Consider the following 15315-nt stretch of genomic DNA (forward strand, 5'->3'; position numbering starts at 1 on the left):
AATAAAAAAGGGGTCACCTCAACTGTGTTTGGGTAAAAAGCTGAGGGATAGGCATGAAGAAATGGTATCACTCTCAAATTCATAGACAGAGCTATGGATGCAAACACTGACCATCCATGATATCCAAATTATATTTTTAACCATGTTTTGTTTACATCTACTTTGTTTACAAACATAAAACAAGCTTGTATTTTGGGCTCTGATGGGGTACGACAGTTGAACTAAACTCATGAGGCATTTATAAGTTATTTTCCTCAAGAATCAGTCATTTATATGTCCAAAAATGGATGTAGCAACCAAGGATTTCAGATTTAAATCAGTGTTAAATTTAAATTAAATCACAGTGTACAATGGAGAGTATTTTGCATTTGAATTGGATGAAAACTAAAGACAGATTTAAAACAAAATCACCTGTGATACACAATGGAAAATAACTATTGTATATAAAAAGAAAGAGTCATTGGGATTATTTTTGATAATACATATGAGTATTTACTCACATAATTGGGTGAAATTGTTAGATTCATGACACAGGTATACAGAAGGGACGATAACAGGAAGCAGATACCAGGAAGCAGGTGCCAGGAAGCAGATACCAGGAAGCAGATATCAGGAAGCAGATACCAGGAAGCAGATACCAGGAAGCAGGTGCCATTTGCATGTCAGTTTCTTAATATAAATGGTATCCTTAATGTAAGAATATGTCATATGTGTGCTATCTGAACAATGAACAATCTGAGCAATGGCTTTGTTCATGAACAATGGCTTCTCTTTAATGTATTGTATCTGAACATAAGGGGATATGATACCATGCTATCGACAAGCAATCATATTGGGAAAGTCTGAAATATGACCCCATAGGTTCCACATGAGGTTAAAATCCTAATTTGAATTATATTTGCCACCACAATAGTAACTATGTTTTGGGAGTATTCCAATCTAGTTATGTTGTGAGAAATATTTCAGCAAGTGTAAACATCTGTGGTTCATAACTAGGTTATGAGATGAGCTTAGTTTGACTCCCCAAACTGAAATATTATGGGGCGGTTTCCAAATTAAGCCTGGACTTAAAAGCAATGTCAATGAATATTCTCCACTCAGCGTGCTTATGGGAAACCTGCCCAATGATTATAAACACAATTAAAGGACAATAACATGACTACGGTAAACAAAGTCTATCAGTCAAAATATGTTTAATGAGTGATTAAAACATGAATTGTCAATGCTAGGGATGTTGTCACATTGCTTTCTCCAAAATCTGGCAAATGTGACAAAATAAGTCCATTATCCCGTTGGGAGATCTTTTCTTTAAATAATGTCTCCAAGTTTCTTTGGCAACAGGTGGTCACATTCAAGTAGCCCATCACAAAAGCTCACAGAACACCTGAGCATAGCCTACACAACATTCCTTCACAACATCTCAAAGCAGTGTTAAATCCAAAGTCAGAACATCGGAAATGGTAAAAGGGTCAGCTTCTGAAAAGGTTGCAGCATCTGAAATGGTTAAAGGAGTCACTAAGGTGAAATGTTTTGTTTTTCCTCTCCTCTCCCTCATCCACCCATCCATCCATCCATCCATCCATCCATCCATCCGTCCGTCCACACATCCGTCCACACATCCGTCCGTCCACCCACCCACCCACCCACCTACCCACCCACCCACCCACCCATCCATCCATCCATCCACCCATCCATACGTCCATCCATCCGTCCATCCACCCACCCACCCACCCACCCACCCACCCACCCATCCATCCCTCCGTCCATCCATCTGTCCATCCATCCGTCCATCCATCCACCCATCCATCCATCCACCCGTCCATCCATCCATCCATCCCTCCGTCCATCCATCTGTCCATCCATCCACCCATCCATACGTCCATCCATCCGTCCATCCATCCACCCATCCATCCATCCATCCACCCGTCCATCCATCCATCCATCCGTCCATCCATCCATCTGTCCATCCACCCACCCACCCACCCACCCACCCACCCACCCACCCACCCACCCACCCACCCACCCATCCATACATCCATCCATCCCTCCGTCCATCCATCTGTCCATCCATCCACCCATCCATCCATCCATCCATCCATGCAGCCTCTGTGTACCATTTACTGTACGTCCCAGATCTCGCAGAGGAGGGGTGTGAACTTGTGGTCGCTCATGCGCCAGGAGGTGAGCATTTCAGCATGGTGGTGGTTGAGTGTCCGCAGCTCAGTCAGACGGCCCAGGAGACGGGCAAAGTGCTGGGGCTCCAGCGGGTGCTGCATTGCACAGAACCTCCTGAGCACCTCCAACATGGGCTCCTGCAGCCTCTCCACCGCCTGCTGGCCCTTCACGTACGGCCGGTCTGTAGAGGAGATGAAAGGGAAGTTCAATATTTTACAACTAAACGATAGATCGTTTCTCACCCTGAAAGTAGTCTATGGAGAAGGAGAAACTGTATTTCATGGTTTGGTTTACAAACTTCAAATAACTTTAGCCATCGCTAGCTAAGAAGGAGTGATAGGGGGCATTTGACACATTTAAAAAAAGACCAATCACCTTTCAAGTTGATTTTTGTTGATTTGACCATGACTTTTTAACTTGTGCCACATGCCCAGGTGGCAGCTCACCTGGTGACAGGATAGTAATGGCGGTGAGGAGGGCGTGTTCTTCCTGCATCATCTGGAGTTCCCCGATGCTTTTATAGAAGGTGAACATGGGTGTAATAAACTCCTCTGATATGCCTGGAAAACATGCGGAGGTGCATGATCAATATACACCCACTGGATGGCAGTGTTGTCCATAGATGCAGTATAGATCACAGGGGAATCGGTTCAAACATTGTTCAATATATATATACTGATATCTAGTATAATTCCCATAACGTCCCACTGTAATGAACCAAAATATGTGATATAAAATTAGGGGTAGTATACCATTTGAGGATACCATTGGACTTTTCCCGGATTTCAATAAAAAAAATCCTGAGAGCAGGACACCCCCACCTCCACCACTACTACCACCACCAAAACCATTTTAGAAATCCACCCAATCCAGTCAGTCAAATCACAGAGCCATAATCCTTCAGAAATGCCAGGAGCGCACAAAGAGGGAGAGAGGGGCACAATAGAGCTCTGGATGTTTAGATAAAGAACAATAGCCTCTTTAGACATCTCTCTCTTTTCCCTCAGACTGGCCTTTAGCTTGAATGTCTCTCAACTAATCCATTCACTCAGGACCTGCACCAAGGGATGTAATGACGCAGACATAGCAGCCATCTCTACCACTCTATATTCAACTGTCCAACCAGGGGTATCAAAGTGACAGCTCAGATATGACTGCATATTACAGCAATACAGTAGGCTTTAGATATCAAGGCAGCCAGACTGCTGCACTCTTTCAAAAATATATGAAAGTGAGTTTCATAAATAAAGATGCGGAAATAAATTTAGTTAGGGATTACTATGAAGATTTCCTAACATCAACAAAAGGTCCAATCAACGATTCACAAATATGGGCTTCTCTATTAAAAGTAATTATTGTAATATCCCAGTTAGCAAACTGGTTTCAGTGAGAAAACTGGTTTCAATGATGTCATTTCAACCAGCTTTGCCCACTGGGGTAATGTGTTGTCTTGTGTACTGTACACACAAATCAGAATATCAAAGCCAGATCCTATCGTTTGATGTGTTATGACCAGCACAATTAATTGGATGTTTAGTGAATTATTCATACCACCTTACACCACACTGCCATCCGATACCCAACACTACCAGCATTTATGGACGATAAATCATGTGCATAGTTCTACCTGATCCAGTCTAGCTAGCACCTGAAGACAACAGCCCTCTTTTACCACCCTACCTGGCACAATGCCCATTCACGCTCACAATGGAATGAAATGCTATCCGGTAGGCAGGGGTCCGTTTACACGGGTAACCCACACCTGGCCAAGGATCAACAGGTCAGTACACTGCTAGGCTACCAGTCTCCTCGTCAACTAGATCGTCAGATAAAGCAGTCCTATCCATTATTCACACCAGACCTGTGTCTGTGTGTGTGTGTGTGTGTGTGTGTGTGTGTGTGTGTGTGTGTGTGTGTGTGTGTGTGTGTGTGTGTGTGTGTGTGTGTGTGTGTGTGTGGTCAGATGCCTATCAATGTCATGAATATTTCATGCCAACCATGGATTGTGGTAAAAGTTTGTTTGACATGTTAAGGTGATGTTCATGTTGATGAAAGAGCTGAAGATGGTTTCGAGGATCATGGTACTGATGATAATGATGATAACCTCCATTTAGTTCTAATAGCAGTAGTAGACTTGTGGATGGATATTGAAGTATTGTTGTAGCATTTTCACTTGTATGCGCCAGTTTCCCAGTATGAACGCACCACTCTTGCGTATCCTGTCCTCCAACACCTCTGTGTGTCCATGGGGTAGCTTCCTGGTAAACACCTGTGCTGAGCGCAGGAACATGGCCTCCACTGCCGAGCCCTTCAACAGTGCGATCTGATCCTCATGGTCCAGGGCTGAGAAACCTGCACACATGCACCCACCCACACACAAATGCACACAGACACACACATACACAGACACACACACACAGTCAGGGGAGGCTATTGCAGGGAGGAAGGTAAGAATGGACCTCCTCTATGGTTTGTGAGAAATTAAAAATAACGAAATGTAAAAAATCCTCTTTGTAAATAAAACTATGCTAAATAAACTCACTCAGTAGATGCCTCAACAACAGAAAGAGATTAGTTAAGGAAGACCTTCCCTTTTCAATGTAATATAACAGAGGTGTTTTGGTGATGAGTTACATTGCCTGAGACCTTCCTTGTCTTGCTAAGATTATTGAGTCCTTGGTAAATGTCCAACTTTGTTATTTGTTTACCTGAGAAATGTATTTTGAATGTAAACTAATCAGGGTTTAGGCCTGGGCACAGCACTATTACAGGAACCACTGTAGTGGTTGCTGTAATGACAGCCTACCCCGACCAAACCCGGACAACGCTTGTGCGCTGCCATATGGGACTCCCAACCACGGACGGAAGTGATACAGCCTGGAATCGAACAAGGGACTGTAGTGACGCCTCTTGCACTGAGATGCAGTGCCTTAGACCGCTGCGCCACTTCAGGGTTGTTAAAGATCTTGTTAACGCTTTAGACACTAAAATGAAATGCTGCTTTGCTTGTGGACCTGTCAAAAGCTTTTGATACTGTTGATCATGCTATTTTATTGAATAAGTTGTCCTCGATAGGCCTGAGGTCTGACTCCTGTTCATGGTTTAATGACAATCTTAGTGAAAGAACTCAAGCCATCATGATTGATGGGGTTAAGTCTGAATTTCTTGATGTAAGGTGTACCACAGGGGTTGATTTTGGGACCTGTTCTCTTCACTATTTATATAAACACCATTGGTCTATCTGTTAAAAATTGTAAACTTCATCTATCTGCGGCTGATACTATTTTGTACGCTATTGCCCCGGCTGTTGATCTGGCTGTGTCAAAACTACAGTCAGATTTTATAGCTATGCAGGAATCCCTTGCTAATTGAAAACGCAATACGGACAAAAGGAACTACATGTTGTTTTTAAACTCCCGTAAGAATGTTTCAGATGAACTACATTAGATGTTTCTCCAATTGAACGAGTTCCCACATATAAATACTTAGGCATTTGGATTGATATGGATTTGACCTTTAAAAAACATATAGATGAGCTTGTTAAGATGCTACCATTTAAAGTTGGCTTTTTCTACAGAAACAGATTGTGCCTTTCTCTAAGCAGTAGGAAGTAGATTATTCAGTCAATTTTTTTATCTGTTCTTGATGATGATGATATTATTTGTCAAAGTGCAGCTGCTGCTACTCTTAAACCTTTGAATGCCATCTACCATAGTGACCTTTGTTTTGTTACAGTTGACAGTGATGATACTCATCACTGCATCCTGTGTCAGAAGGTTCGCTGGACTTCGCTAAAGACCCGTAGTAGATCTCTACAATACTCCCTTTTCATTTACAAGGCCCTACTTCATAAACTTCTGTCTTATCTAACTTTGCTGTTGAAGTATAGACACCTGAGTTGCCTAACCCGTTCACAGGATTGGTTAACTCTTCAGGTTCCCAGGGTCTCCACCGAGCTAGGTAACTCTGCTTTTATTTAATGCACCATATTGATGGAACAACATTCTAAATACATTTCAACTTAATGTTGTGGTGCCGTTCAGGCAGTTTAAAGTATTGATTGGGGACTTATTTGTGGAGGAATGTAACTGTTTTTCTGGGTGATTTGTGATGTTTTATTTGTGCTTCCCATGACTGTGTTTTGGTATTTTAATGTGTATTTTAATGTATATATATGTATATTTTGTTTAAAATGTGTATTTTTGTGTTGTATTGTGCAGGCCACATTTGAAAAAGAGAATTAGGTCTCATGTCTTCCCTGATCAGGTAAGTTAAAAATAACAAAAAATACAGTCTGGATGTCAACACCCGCTCGGTCCTATTACGTTAAGTCATACAAGCTATTTGTTGCTATGATGATGCCAAGGAGCCGATTAGACTATAAGTATGGAGTACCGAAGTACAAAAGGCCAGAGGTTGACTGATAATCCATGTTGACTGATAATCCATGGGAGTAATCTATTTATATCAACCTTTTATGTATTGAAAATATTGGCATGATCATCGTAGCATAATAGATGTCCAGACCTGGAATGTTTTTGGTAAACTCCACCAGCACTTGAACATGACTGGTGGCCATCTCTGTCAAAAGAAGGAAGTTCTCTTCTGCATTGAACTGCTCTTGTAGCTGGAGAAACAACAAGGGCACACAAACGGGAGATGATTACAGAATGTGTGTGGAGTGACACTGCTGGCTGATAAGGAGTTTAATGTCACTTCATCTACGACTTGAGGGAAAAAAACTGTCTGACTTCTACTTGGATAGAGAGCATGTGGTGTAAGTCGTATCTATTCTGGGATATGTTACAAGGGTATCTTACTGTCTTCCATGAACTATGAATATGTCTGAGTTGTAAAGCATACACTATGTCTTGGTGAAAAACACACCCCATTGGGCACATGCTGGTTAAATCAACGTTGTTTCCACATCATTTCACTGATATTACGTCGAATCAACATGGAATAGACATTGGATTGACATCTGTGCCCAGCGGGACAGAATTTGCTAGAATTGTAGGAGATATCACGTACCAGTTTTTTGGCCATGTCTTGAGGAATTCGATGTTTCTGATAAGCTTCTACAATGAAGCTCAAGAGAGCCTGCTGCTCTTGACTGAGTTCAAGATTCTCCTGAAATAAAACCATTAGCTCTCCGTTTTGAATCTCTTCGGTGTAACACTAGGGCTATTTATGGGTCATACTTTGTAAAGTGTCAGTCTTAGCTGTGAGTAATACAATCCCTTGGTGGCAAGGACTTTAGACATGTTTAAATATTCATGGTTTACTTAAACACTGGGCTTTTGGGGATCACTGACAACTGCAGCTGAGGCACCTTTATTCCCCCTCGTGTTCATGTAATTCCCATATGCAGTAATTTTTTGTTGATAGTATTTAGATTCCTCAATTGGGAATCACTGACATATCTCCCATTTTGAAGAGCCAAAAAACATTCTAAAGAGTAACAGGGGGAGAGTTTACTTTTGACAGTTTGGTGGTGGAGGTGACCTGTTTGGTGTCTCCGTTGTCTCCCCCCTCTGTCTCGTCCCCGGTGGACTGTCCTGGTGAGACCTTGGGGTTTTTCCTCAGCCTTTTAGATTTACACTGGATCTCTGTCAGCAGACCTGCGGGCGTTGATGACGGGTTCAAACACAAAGTGCTGAAAGAGAATTTCACCCTTACTTCTTCAATAATTATTATCTTTGTGAATGCACTGTAGCCACTGTAGTTTGATATTTTATTCAAGTGGCTCCATAGTATAGCTATGGGTTTGAGAAGGTTACTGAGAATGTTTTGAACAATGATTTTCACCTAAGGTAAGCGGTTAGCACAGATGTAAAGTTCAGATAATTAGGGAATTATTTTCGATGACTGGGGATTTCTCCTTTATTACAAATTCTATCAGTGTGATATTATTATACATGATACAACCCCTGTATTTAATGTAGGGAGTATGTCAATGTTACTCCTTTCAGCAAAGTTCTGACAAACCAGGGAAAAATCTATGATCAGTGTTTCCTTTGAATGAAGACCTTCAGAATTGGCTCTTTTAACATTGAGACCAAAGGAGACTGTGAGATCAGGCCATGATAGCCATCCAGGCCTGCCTAACAAAAAGCTTTGGGAGTCATCGGAGGGAGCACTGTAGCGCCAACAGACAGGGCTGTTGAATGCCTGCTACCTGCAATATTCATCCCAACTTCCTACAACATTTATGAGCAACATGAGCCCAACTCCTTCCTCCTGCTCTCCTGACTCCCCCCACCTCTCTCTCCCTCCCTCTCTCCCTCCCTCTCTCTCCCTCCCTCCCTCCCTCCCTCCTATCTTTCAACCTTTCAACCCGGGCGCCGAAGACGTGGATATCAATTAAGGCAGCCCCCTGCACCTCTCTGATTCAGAGGGATTGGGTTAAATGCGGAAGACACATTTCAGTTGAAGACATTCATTTGTACAACTGACTAGGTATCCCCCTTTCCCTTTCCACAGTCTTTCCTTTAAGAGCAACAATGGTGAGACCTTTCAATTGTGAGAGGTATGACACACTTTCCCTTGGTGGAATTTGTTAGAGGAAATTATGGTTGAAATGACTAATTATGTATACATTCCAATCAGAACTGACTAGTCCAAATGCTATAATGTACTGTACATGTGAATTTTCTCTCTTGCTCCCATTCCCAATTGTATTTAATGTAGTCAGGAGTTTAGTAACAATGAAGGTCTGTTCCTTACACTGTTCATTCAGTTGTACAATCTGACTTCGTGCTGATAACGCGAAGGCTCGAGAGCTAGAGGGCCCTCTACTTGTGAAATGGATAGAATGTTTAGAAAACGCTGACGTCATTTTCACTTTATAACCTGTGGAAATATGTGTATGTGGTTAGTACTCTCTTGAAATAAACGCTGTTACCTGGCTTTTAAGACTGGTCTCGATCTACTTCATGCATAATTAATGAACTTACAACTCATTAATGAAATAGAAAGAGTGCGAATTTGGTTTTGGCTACAAAACATACAGGAATTTAGAAATTCCACTAACAGAATTCAAATCAGTCGTGTCAGAATCCACAAAGACAGTTCTCTGCTTGATCTGAGACTGCCTCCAGTGCATTGAAAGAACAGTATGATACTATCACAGTCTTATGAAGAGATAGTCAGGGGGTCAGGCTCACAGCTAGACATGTCCATCAGAGCAAGACACATGTCAATCACAGCTAGACATGTCAATCAGAATCAAATACTGAGAGTGAGATAACTCTGTTTTAATCATGTTGATCCTAAACTGATAAAAAGTAAATGGATATATGAATGGTAAAATGCAATAATATTGATGAAATCCAAGATAATTAAAAATAATTAAAAATAATTAGTAGACTGCAAATTGACAGCAAGTAGCCCAAAGAGATATAATATTTGACTAAAACATAATAATTTCAAACCTTAAATTTGCATATACGATCACATATATCTCTCTATATTCTCTATAGGATCAGTGTCCCACCCGTGGGACAGTTGAGCCAACATGCGCTAATGTGACATATATCTCTCTATATCTCTTAATTATGCGTAGGAATACTTTGGAACAGGTTTCCAAAATTATAATCACTTGGAGCTGATTTGCTGGTGTTTTTACAGTCTTTTATGTCCAACCCAATTATTAGTATTTTTTTATTTGAAAAAAAAAAATGCCCAGAAAACTTGGGGGTCCAATAAATTCGGCCCGCGGTCTGCCAGTTGTGGAACCATGCTCTAGCGGGAAAGAGCAGGTGCACTTATTCTTAAAGGAGGTGCCCTTAGATATGTCCGTGCTTCCGTTGAATTAAAACAAAGTGTTTGAACATGAATTTTTGTACGCGCAGGTAATACCGTATAGTATGTGCATCAAGTAACGAGTACCATGAGTTAATAAAATCTACAATATAGTCTCTCAAGTAATAAATGCAGATAGTAGTATATCAAAGAGATGGTGTTATCACCAAATTCATTTCCTGATGCTAGCAAGATATTCTGTTGCACTTAAGAAATAGCAATATGGTACACTCTTAAATCATTTTCTATCTACAACTTCAAAGAGTTATTCGGCTGTCCCCATAGGAGAACCCTTTGAAGAGCACTTTTTGGTTCCATATCAAACCCTTTCCACAGAGGGTTCTACATAGAACCCCAAAAGGGTTCTACCTGGAACCAAAAAGGGTTATCCTATGGGGGACAGCCGAAGAACCCTTCTGTAACCTTTTTTTCTAAGAGTGTAGGATATCCATGCATCTGCAACTCAGTGGCATGTATTCACAGATGCCAAGGGAAGCCCGGCTTTTAAATAATAATTTAACTTCCGTCTCTGTCTCTGTGTTTTTATAATTTTCCATCAATTTACAGGTAGCTGAATCCCACTGGAGAAATAATCTGAGCGAGGGAAACAGAGTGCCCCTCTGTTTCAGTATGTGTAGCCCATGTATCTGATGCTGTCTGCACCAAAACAGTATGATATGTTGCAGCTGGAGCATTTGATTGATTGATGCCAGCAAGCATCTGGCCTCACTTGATAATTTTTTATAAAATAATTAGCCAATCAATTGAGCTCACTCACTACCGAGTTCCAAACTGCCTCTGGAAGCAATGTCAGCACAAGAACTGTTCATCGGGAGCTTCATGAAATGGGTTTCCATTTGTGGTGTAAAGCTCGCCACAATTGGACTCCGGAGTAGTGGAAATGGTTCTCTGGAGTGATTATTCACGCTTCACCATCTGGCAGTCTGACGGATGGATCTGGGTTTGGCGCATGCAAGGAGAACGCTATCTGCACCAATGCATAGTGGCAACTGTAAAGTTTGGTGGAGGAGGAATAATGGTCTGGGGCTGTTTTTCATGGTTCGGGTTAGGCCCCTTTGTTCCAGTGAAGGGAAATCTTAACGCTACAGCATACAATGACATTCTAGACGATTCTGTGCTTCCAACTTTGTGGCAACAGTTTGGGGAAGGCCCTTTCCTGTTTTAGCATGACAATGCCCTCGTGCAGAAAGCAAGGTCCATACAGAAATGGTTTGTCAAGATCAGTGTGGAAGAACTTGACTGGCCTGCACAGAGCCCTGACCTCAACCCCATCGAACACCTTGGGTTGAATTGGAACGCCGACTGCGAGCCAGGCCTAATCACGCAACATCAGCGCTAGACCTCACTAATGCTCTTGTGGCTGAATGGAAGCAAGTCCCCACAGCAATGTTCCAACATCTAGTTGAAAGCCTTCCCAGAAGAGGGGAGGCTGTTATAGCAGCAAAGAGGGTGCCAACTACATATAAATGCCCATGATTTTGGAATGAGATGTTCGACAAGCAGGTGACCACATACTTTTGGTCATGTAGTGTAGCTAGCTAACTTAACTGGTTCATTGTTGCCCATGTGAGGATCTTAGGCTAGCAAGAATTTTAGCTAGGTAGCCTATGACAACAAAAACTAAAAGAATACTGTATGACAGAGTCATAGACCGTTTTGCCAACATGAAAGAGAGGAGGGTGGCATTGGTGTTCATCTAGTCTATAAGTGTTTTACTTGCACGCCCACGCACGCGCACACAGAAATCAGTACCATTGACAGCCACATGATTTTTAGCAGCATTGATTGGACTAAACAGTTTTTGGTATCTTTAAGTTTGTTTTCAGTGTATTAATCTAAGCATATATAGCCTTGTTGATTTGATGATATTTAAATGTCTGTCACGCCTACTCCCGCTCCCCCTTTCCAGCGCTCGAAGTCGCCAGTCTACTAACCACCGATCCTGGCAACCATCATTACGCACACCTGGACTTCATTCACTTCCTTTTATTTAGCCCTCAGTAGCCTCAGTCATCAGGCAGTATTGGTTTGTTTTCGTTCACAGTCTGTATACTTCTCATGTTTTGTTTATCGGCATTCTTCATTATTATACTCACCTTCTGCACCTGCTTCCTGACTCCCAGCATTTACGTGACAATGTCTAAGAAGAAAAGGTACTGAAATAGGCAGTGCTCCTGTTCTCTTTGTGCTGACTTGCGGTAACTCCTTGTTTCTAAATCAGTAGTTGTTTCTAAATCAGTAGTTGTTTAATAAACTGTCGAAAACATTAACTTGCATGAAATATTTGCTTTGTGGACTTCACCAGACAGATGTTGCTCTCCAGTTCTGTGATGAAACAAACATATGTGTAGTTTAATTTATTCTGCCACTGTCACACCCTGACCTTAGAGAGCCTTTTTATGTCTCTATTTGGTTTGGTCAGGGTGTGATTTGGGAGGGCATTCTATGTTCTTTATTTCTAGGTTTTGTGTTTCTATGTTTTGGTCGGGTATGGTTCTCAATCAGGGACAGCTGTCTATCGTTGTCTCTGATTGGGAATCATACTTAGGCAGCCTGTTTTGCCACCTTAGGTTGTTGGATGTTGTTTTTTGTTAGCTCGTTGTTATTTTGTTGTTTTGTTTGGTGTTTGGATTTAATAAAGAATCATGAACACATGCCACGCTACACCTTGGTCCACTTCTTCAGACGAGCGTTACAGCCACTGTGTGACTTGTCTTTTTGTGGTCATGGCCTTAATATATCATGGTGGCGTATGAATGAATGGGTTATGGAGCAAACAACGCAATTATCACAACAGGTTGTAATATGGATTTTTTTACTGGCTTGGCTTGGCTTCCTCAGTGATTTTACCCACACTCTGCTACAGCTGCATCTACATGGATTCTGGAGTAAAGACCATCAAGAGTGAATAAGCATGTCATTGACTTTCTTGTCAAATGTACTGTACCTTTTTCATTAATGGATGGTTTATGGTTTGTTTTGACTATTAGTCCCTTTCCTTATTCATTATACCAGTACTTCACAGTCTGTCCATTAAGAGTGGCATCATGGGTACAGTATCAAGGAGAACAGCTGTTGGCGGGGGCTGATACTCACACTCTGCCAGCATGCCCATCTCTTTGCACTTCCGGAGACGACACTCCTGGCACTTCCTCCGCATGTACATGTCCATCTCACAGGTCCCTCCATTCTTGCACTTGTACACAGCTTTCTTGGTCATGCTCCGTCTGAAGAAGCCTGAAGGCAGTGATCAACACAATTACCCATAGTGACCTCAGTCTATGTTCATATGATTAAATACTATTGATATTATGTACTGTAAAGGTGGAGTGTCCTTGAAACTGATTAGCTCAATAGAAATATTGGAATAAACCTGATAGACTTGCCCTACAAATACTATGACATGATACAGGTACACGGTCACCCATAAATTACACCTTTAATGAAATGATGGCATTGGATTTTTGGTTGATCTATACAATCTGCCCTTTGCCTTGACATATGCCCAAATGGTGCTTCAAACCATTAACATGAACCCATTTCAACAGTGTAACTCATAGTTCTAACAGGTAATTAGACATTCAAGCGCAGGGTGATGAGTACAATATGAAACGCATTAACATTGCTTAGCTCTGGTTCCCTCCGCCATTATTCAGATGAAAGCTGACAGGGAACCCTATCCGGAAGGTGAACCAACGAGGGACAATCTAACCTCAAACCTACACTCAGACATGAGGCAGGACATCCCAGTGACCACAACCTTGGCATTGTCCACCCCAACAGGGTGGAATTACACTTGCACCCATTCACCTGGGGTTTTACACGAAATAGAATAAAACAATGTTGTCATAAAACAGTTAAAGATAGATTGTTAGTTGTGGTTTGTCACTTTGGGTGTGACTGAGCTCGTAATTTGTACATGGTGCTGTAAAGTAATGCTTACTCTTGGCACTGTGTGAAGTCCAAAAACAATACATACATTTTTCCTTGTCATGAGGAAATATAATATTGATCACCTTCTGAGTGTTTGTCATACCAGTGGAGCAGTGGTGAAAGTAGAAACAAACAGTGGTGAAAGTAGAAACAAACAGTGGTGAAAGTAGAAACAAACAGTGGTGAAAGTAGAAACAAACAGTGGTGAAAGTAGAAACAAACAGTGGTGAAAGTAGAAACAAACAGTGGTGAAAGGAAAGAGACCTCTGTTAAACAAAACACCAAAAAGTGTAATGACATTTGGCGATAGTCATTAGGACAGAATTTATGAGTCCACTGCAGTCTGTGCGTGTCTTGGTGTCGGCCACTCTTCTCTCCCTTCACAAAATGTCTGTATTCTAGTCTAACCACATTACATTTTAGAGAATAGGCTATAGTTTACCACCCATTTTCAAGCCCATTCGCTGATTTTCCATAACTCATTTGGTAACATTTGGTAATGATAGAAAGTGGTGTAATAACTGACAGGTTTCTTGACATTTTGTTTTAATTATTGTGATGGGCTCATGTTTCCCGGTAAGGCATACCCCCACTATTTATTTTGCCGGGACACCAGTACCAGACTGTATCGCCTTACTTGACCCTGCAGTGGAGTAAACTTCAAAAGAACTGAAGTTTAACAGAACATCCTCACCACCAGGTCACCTAATGTCATCTATTTTCATTCTTGTCCTCTACGAACCAGTCGAAAACAACATTCTTATCAACTACAAGTTATTTTCAATAACACATTTCCTATGAGTCACTTGTGGGATCAACGTCTCTCCCTCCTCACAATTGAATTTCCCCTGTGGAACATCATTACTAAACCAACAAGCCGGAAGGCTTAATGAGCCAAATTAGGACTGGAAATGCAATTTAGTGCTTCAAGTGTTCAGCTGTTAACAATACTTTATTTCACACATGTGCATGTAGAATCACCTCACCAGAAGTGACAGCCTTTTAGAAGATGTGAGCCGATCCATAGAGGGCTTTCTCAAATGTTGAAGATGCTATTCTTTGGTGCTATCTTTGCAGTCAATAGCACTTCAATGCCTACAGTTATGATCTAGCTGTAAGAACCACTGTTCTTACAAAAAATAATGGTGCTGGATAGCTGGATAGCTGCAGTTTTACAGGCTCCTGACCAATTCTGCTATTTTGTGGTTTTTTTTGCACTTAATGTTTCTGCCATCATTTCCTATGAGAGCTCCTCGACATCAGAACAGCATTCACTAACCTCGATTTGGAGGAAGATTTCTACTTCAACGAGTCGGCAGCGCAGGACATACTGCTCATCCCGGACCAGGTCCTAATCCCCGAGACTTGGAAGAGAAAAAGATG

The 15315-nt window shown here is 41.6% G+C and overlaps 1 protein-coding gene across 13 annotated transcripts in view; it reads right to left on the reverse strand.

Annotated features, from left to right (window-relative positions):
- Positions 1-1176: 1176 nt before the first annotated feature.
- LOC110497735 (bile acid receptor) overlaps positions 1177-15315 on the reverse strand; it is a 35354-nt gene continuing 21215 nt past the window's right edge. For 5 of the 13 annotated variants that reach the window (XM_021574063.3, XM_021574071.3, XM_090209483.1 and 2 more), the window contains 8 exons: positions 13096-13236; positions 7654-7796; positions 7207-7305; positions 6703-6802; positions 4381-4527; positions 2622-2735; positions 2115-2356; positions 1177-1494 (listed from right to left, as the gene is read on the reverse strand). In XM_021574063.3, coding sequence (XP_021429738.1) covers positions 2118-2356; positions 2622-2735; positions 4381-4527; positions 6703-6802; positions 7207-7305; positions 7654-7796; positions 13096-13236 — 983 coding nt within the window. In that variant the 3' untranslated portion in view covers positions 1177-1494; positions 2115-2117. Of the gene's footprint in view, positions 1495-2025; positions 2357-2621; positions 2736-4380; positions 4528-6702; positions 6803-7206; positions 7306-7653; positions 7797-13095; positions 13237-15211 lie in introns of those variants that run through there. The other 8 variants (XM_021574099.3, XM_021574080.3, XM_021574106.3 and 5 more) reach the window with 5 other exon arrangements.

Source organism: Oncorhynchus mykiss, chromosome 2 (genome assembly GCF_057628025.1).
Source record: "Oncorhynchus mykiss isolate SJ-2025 chromosome 2, ASM5762802v1, whole genome shotgun sequence".
Taxonomy (NCBI): Eukaryota; Metazoa; Chordata; class Actinopteri; order Salmoniformes; family Salmonidae; genus Oncorhynchus; species Oncorhynchus mykiss.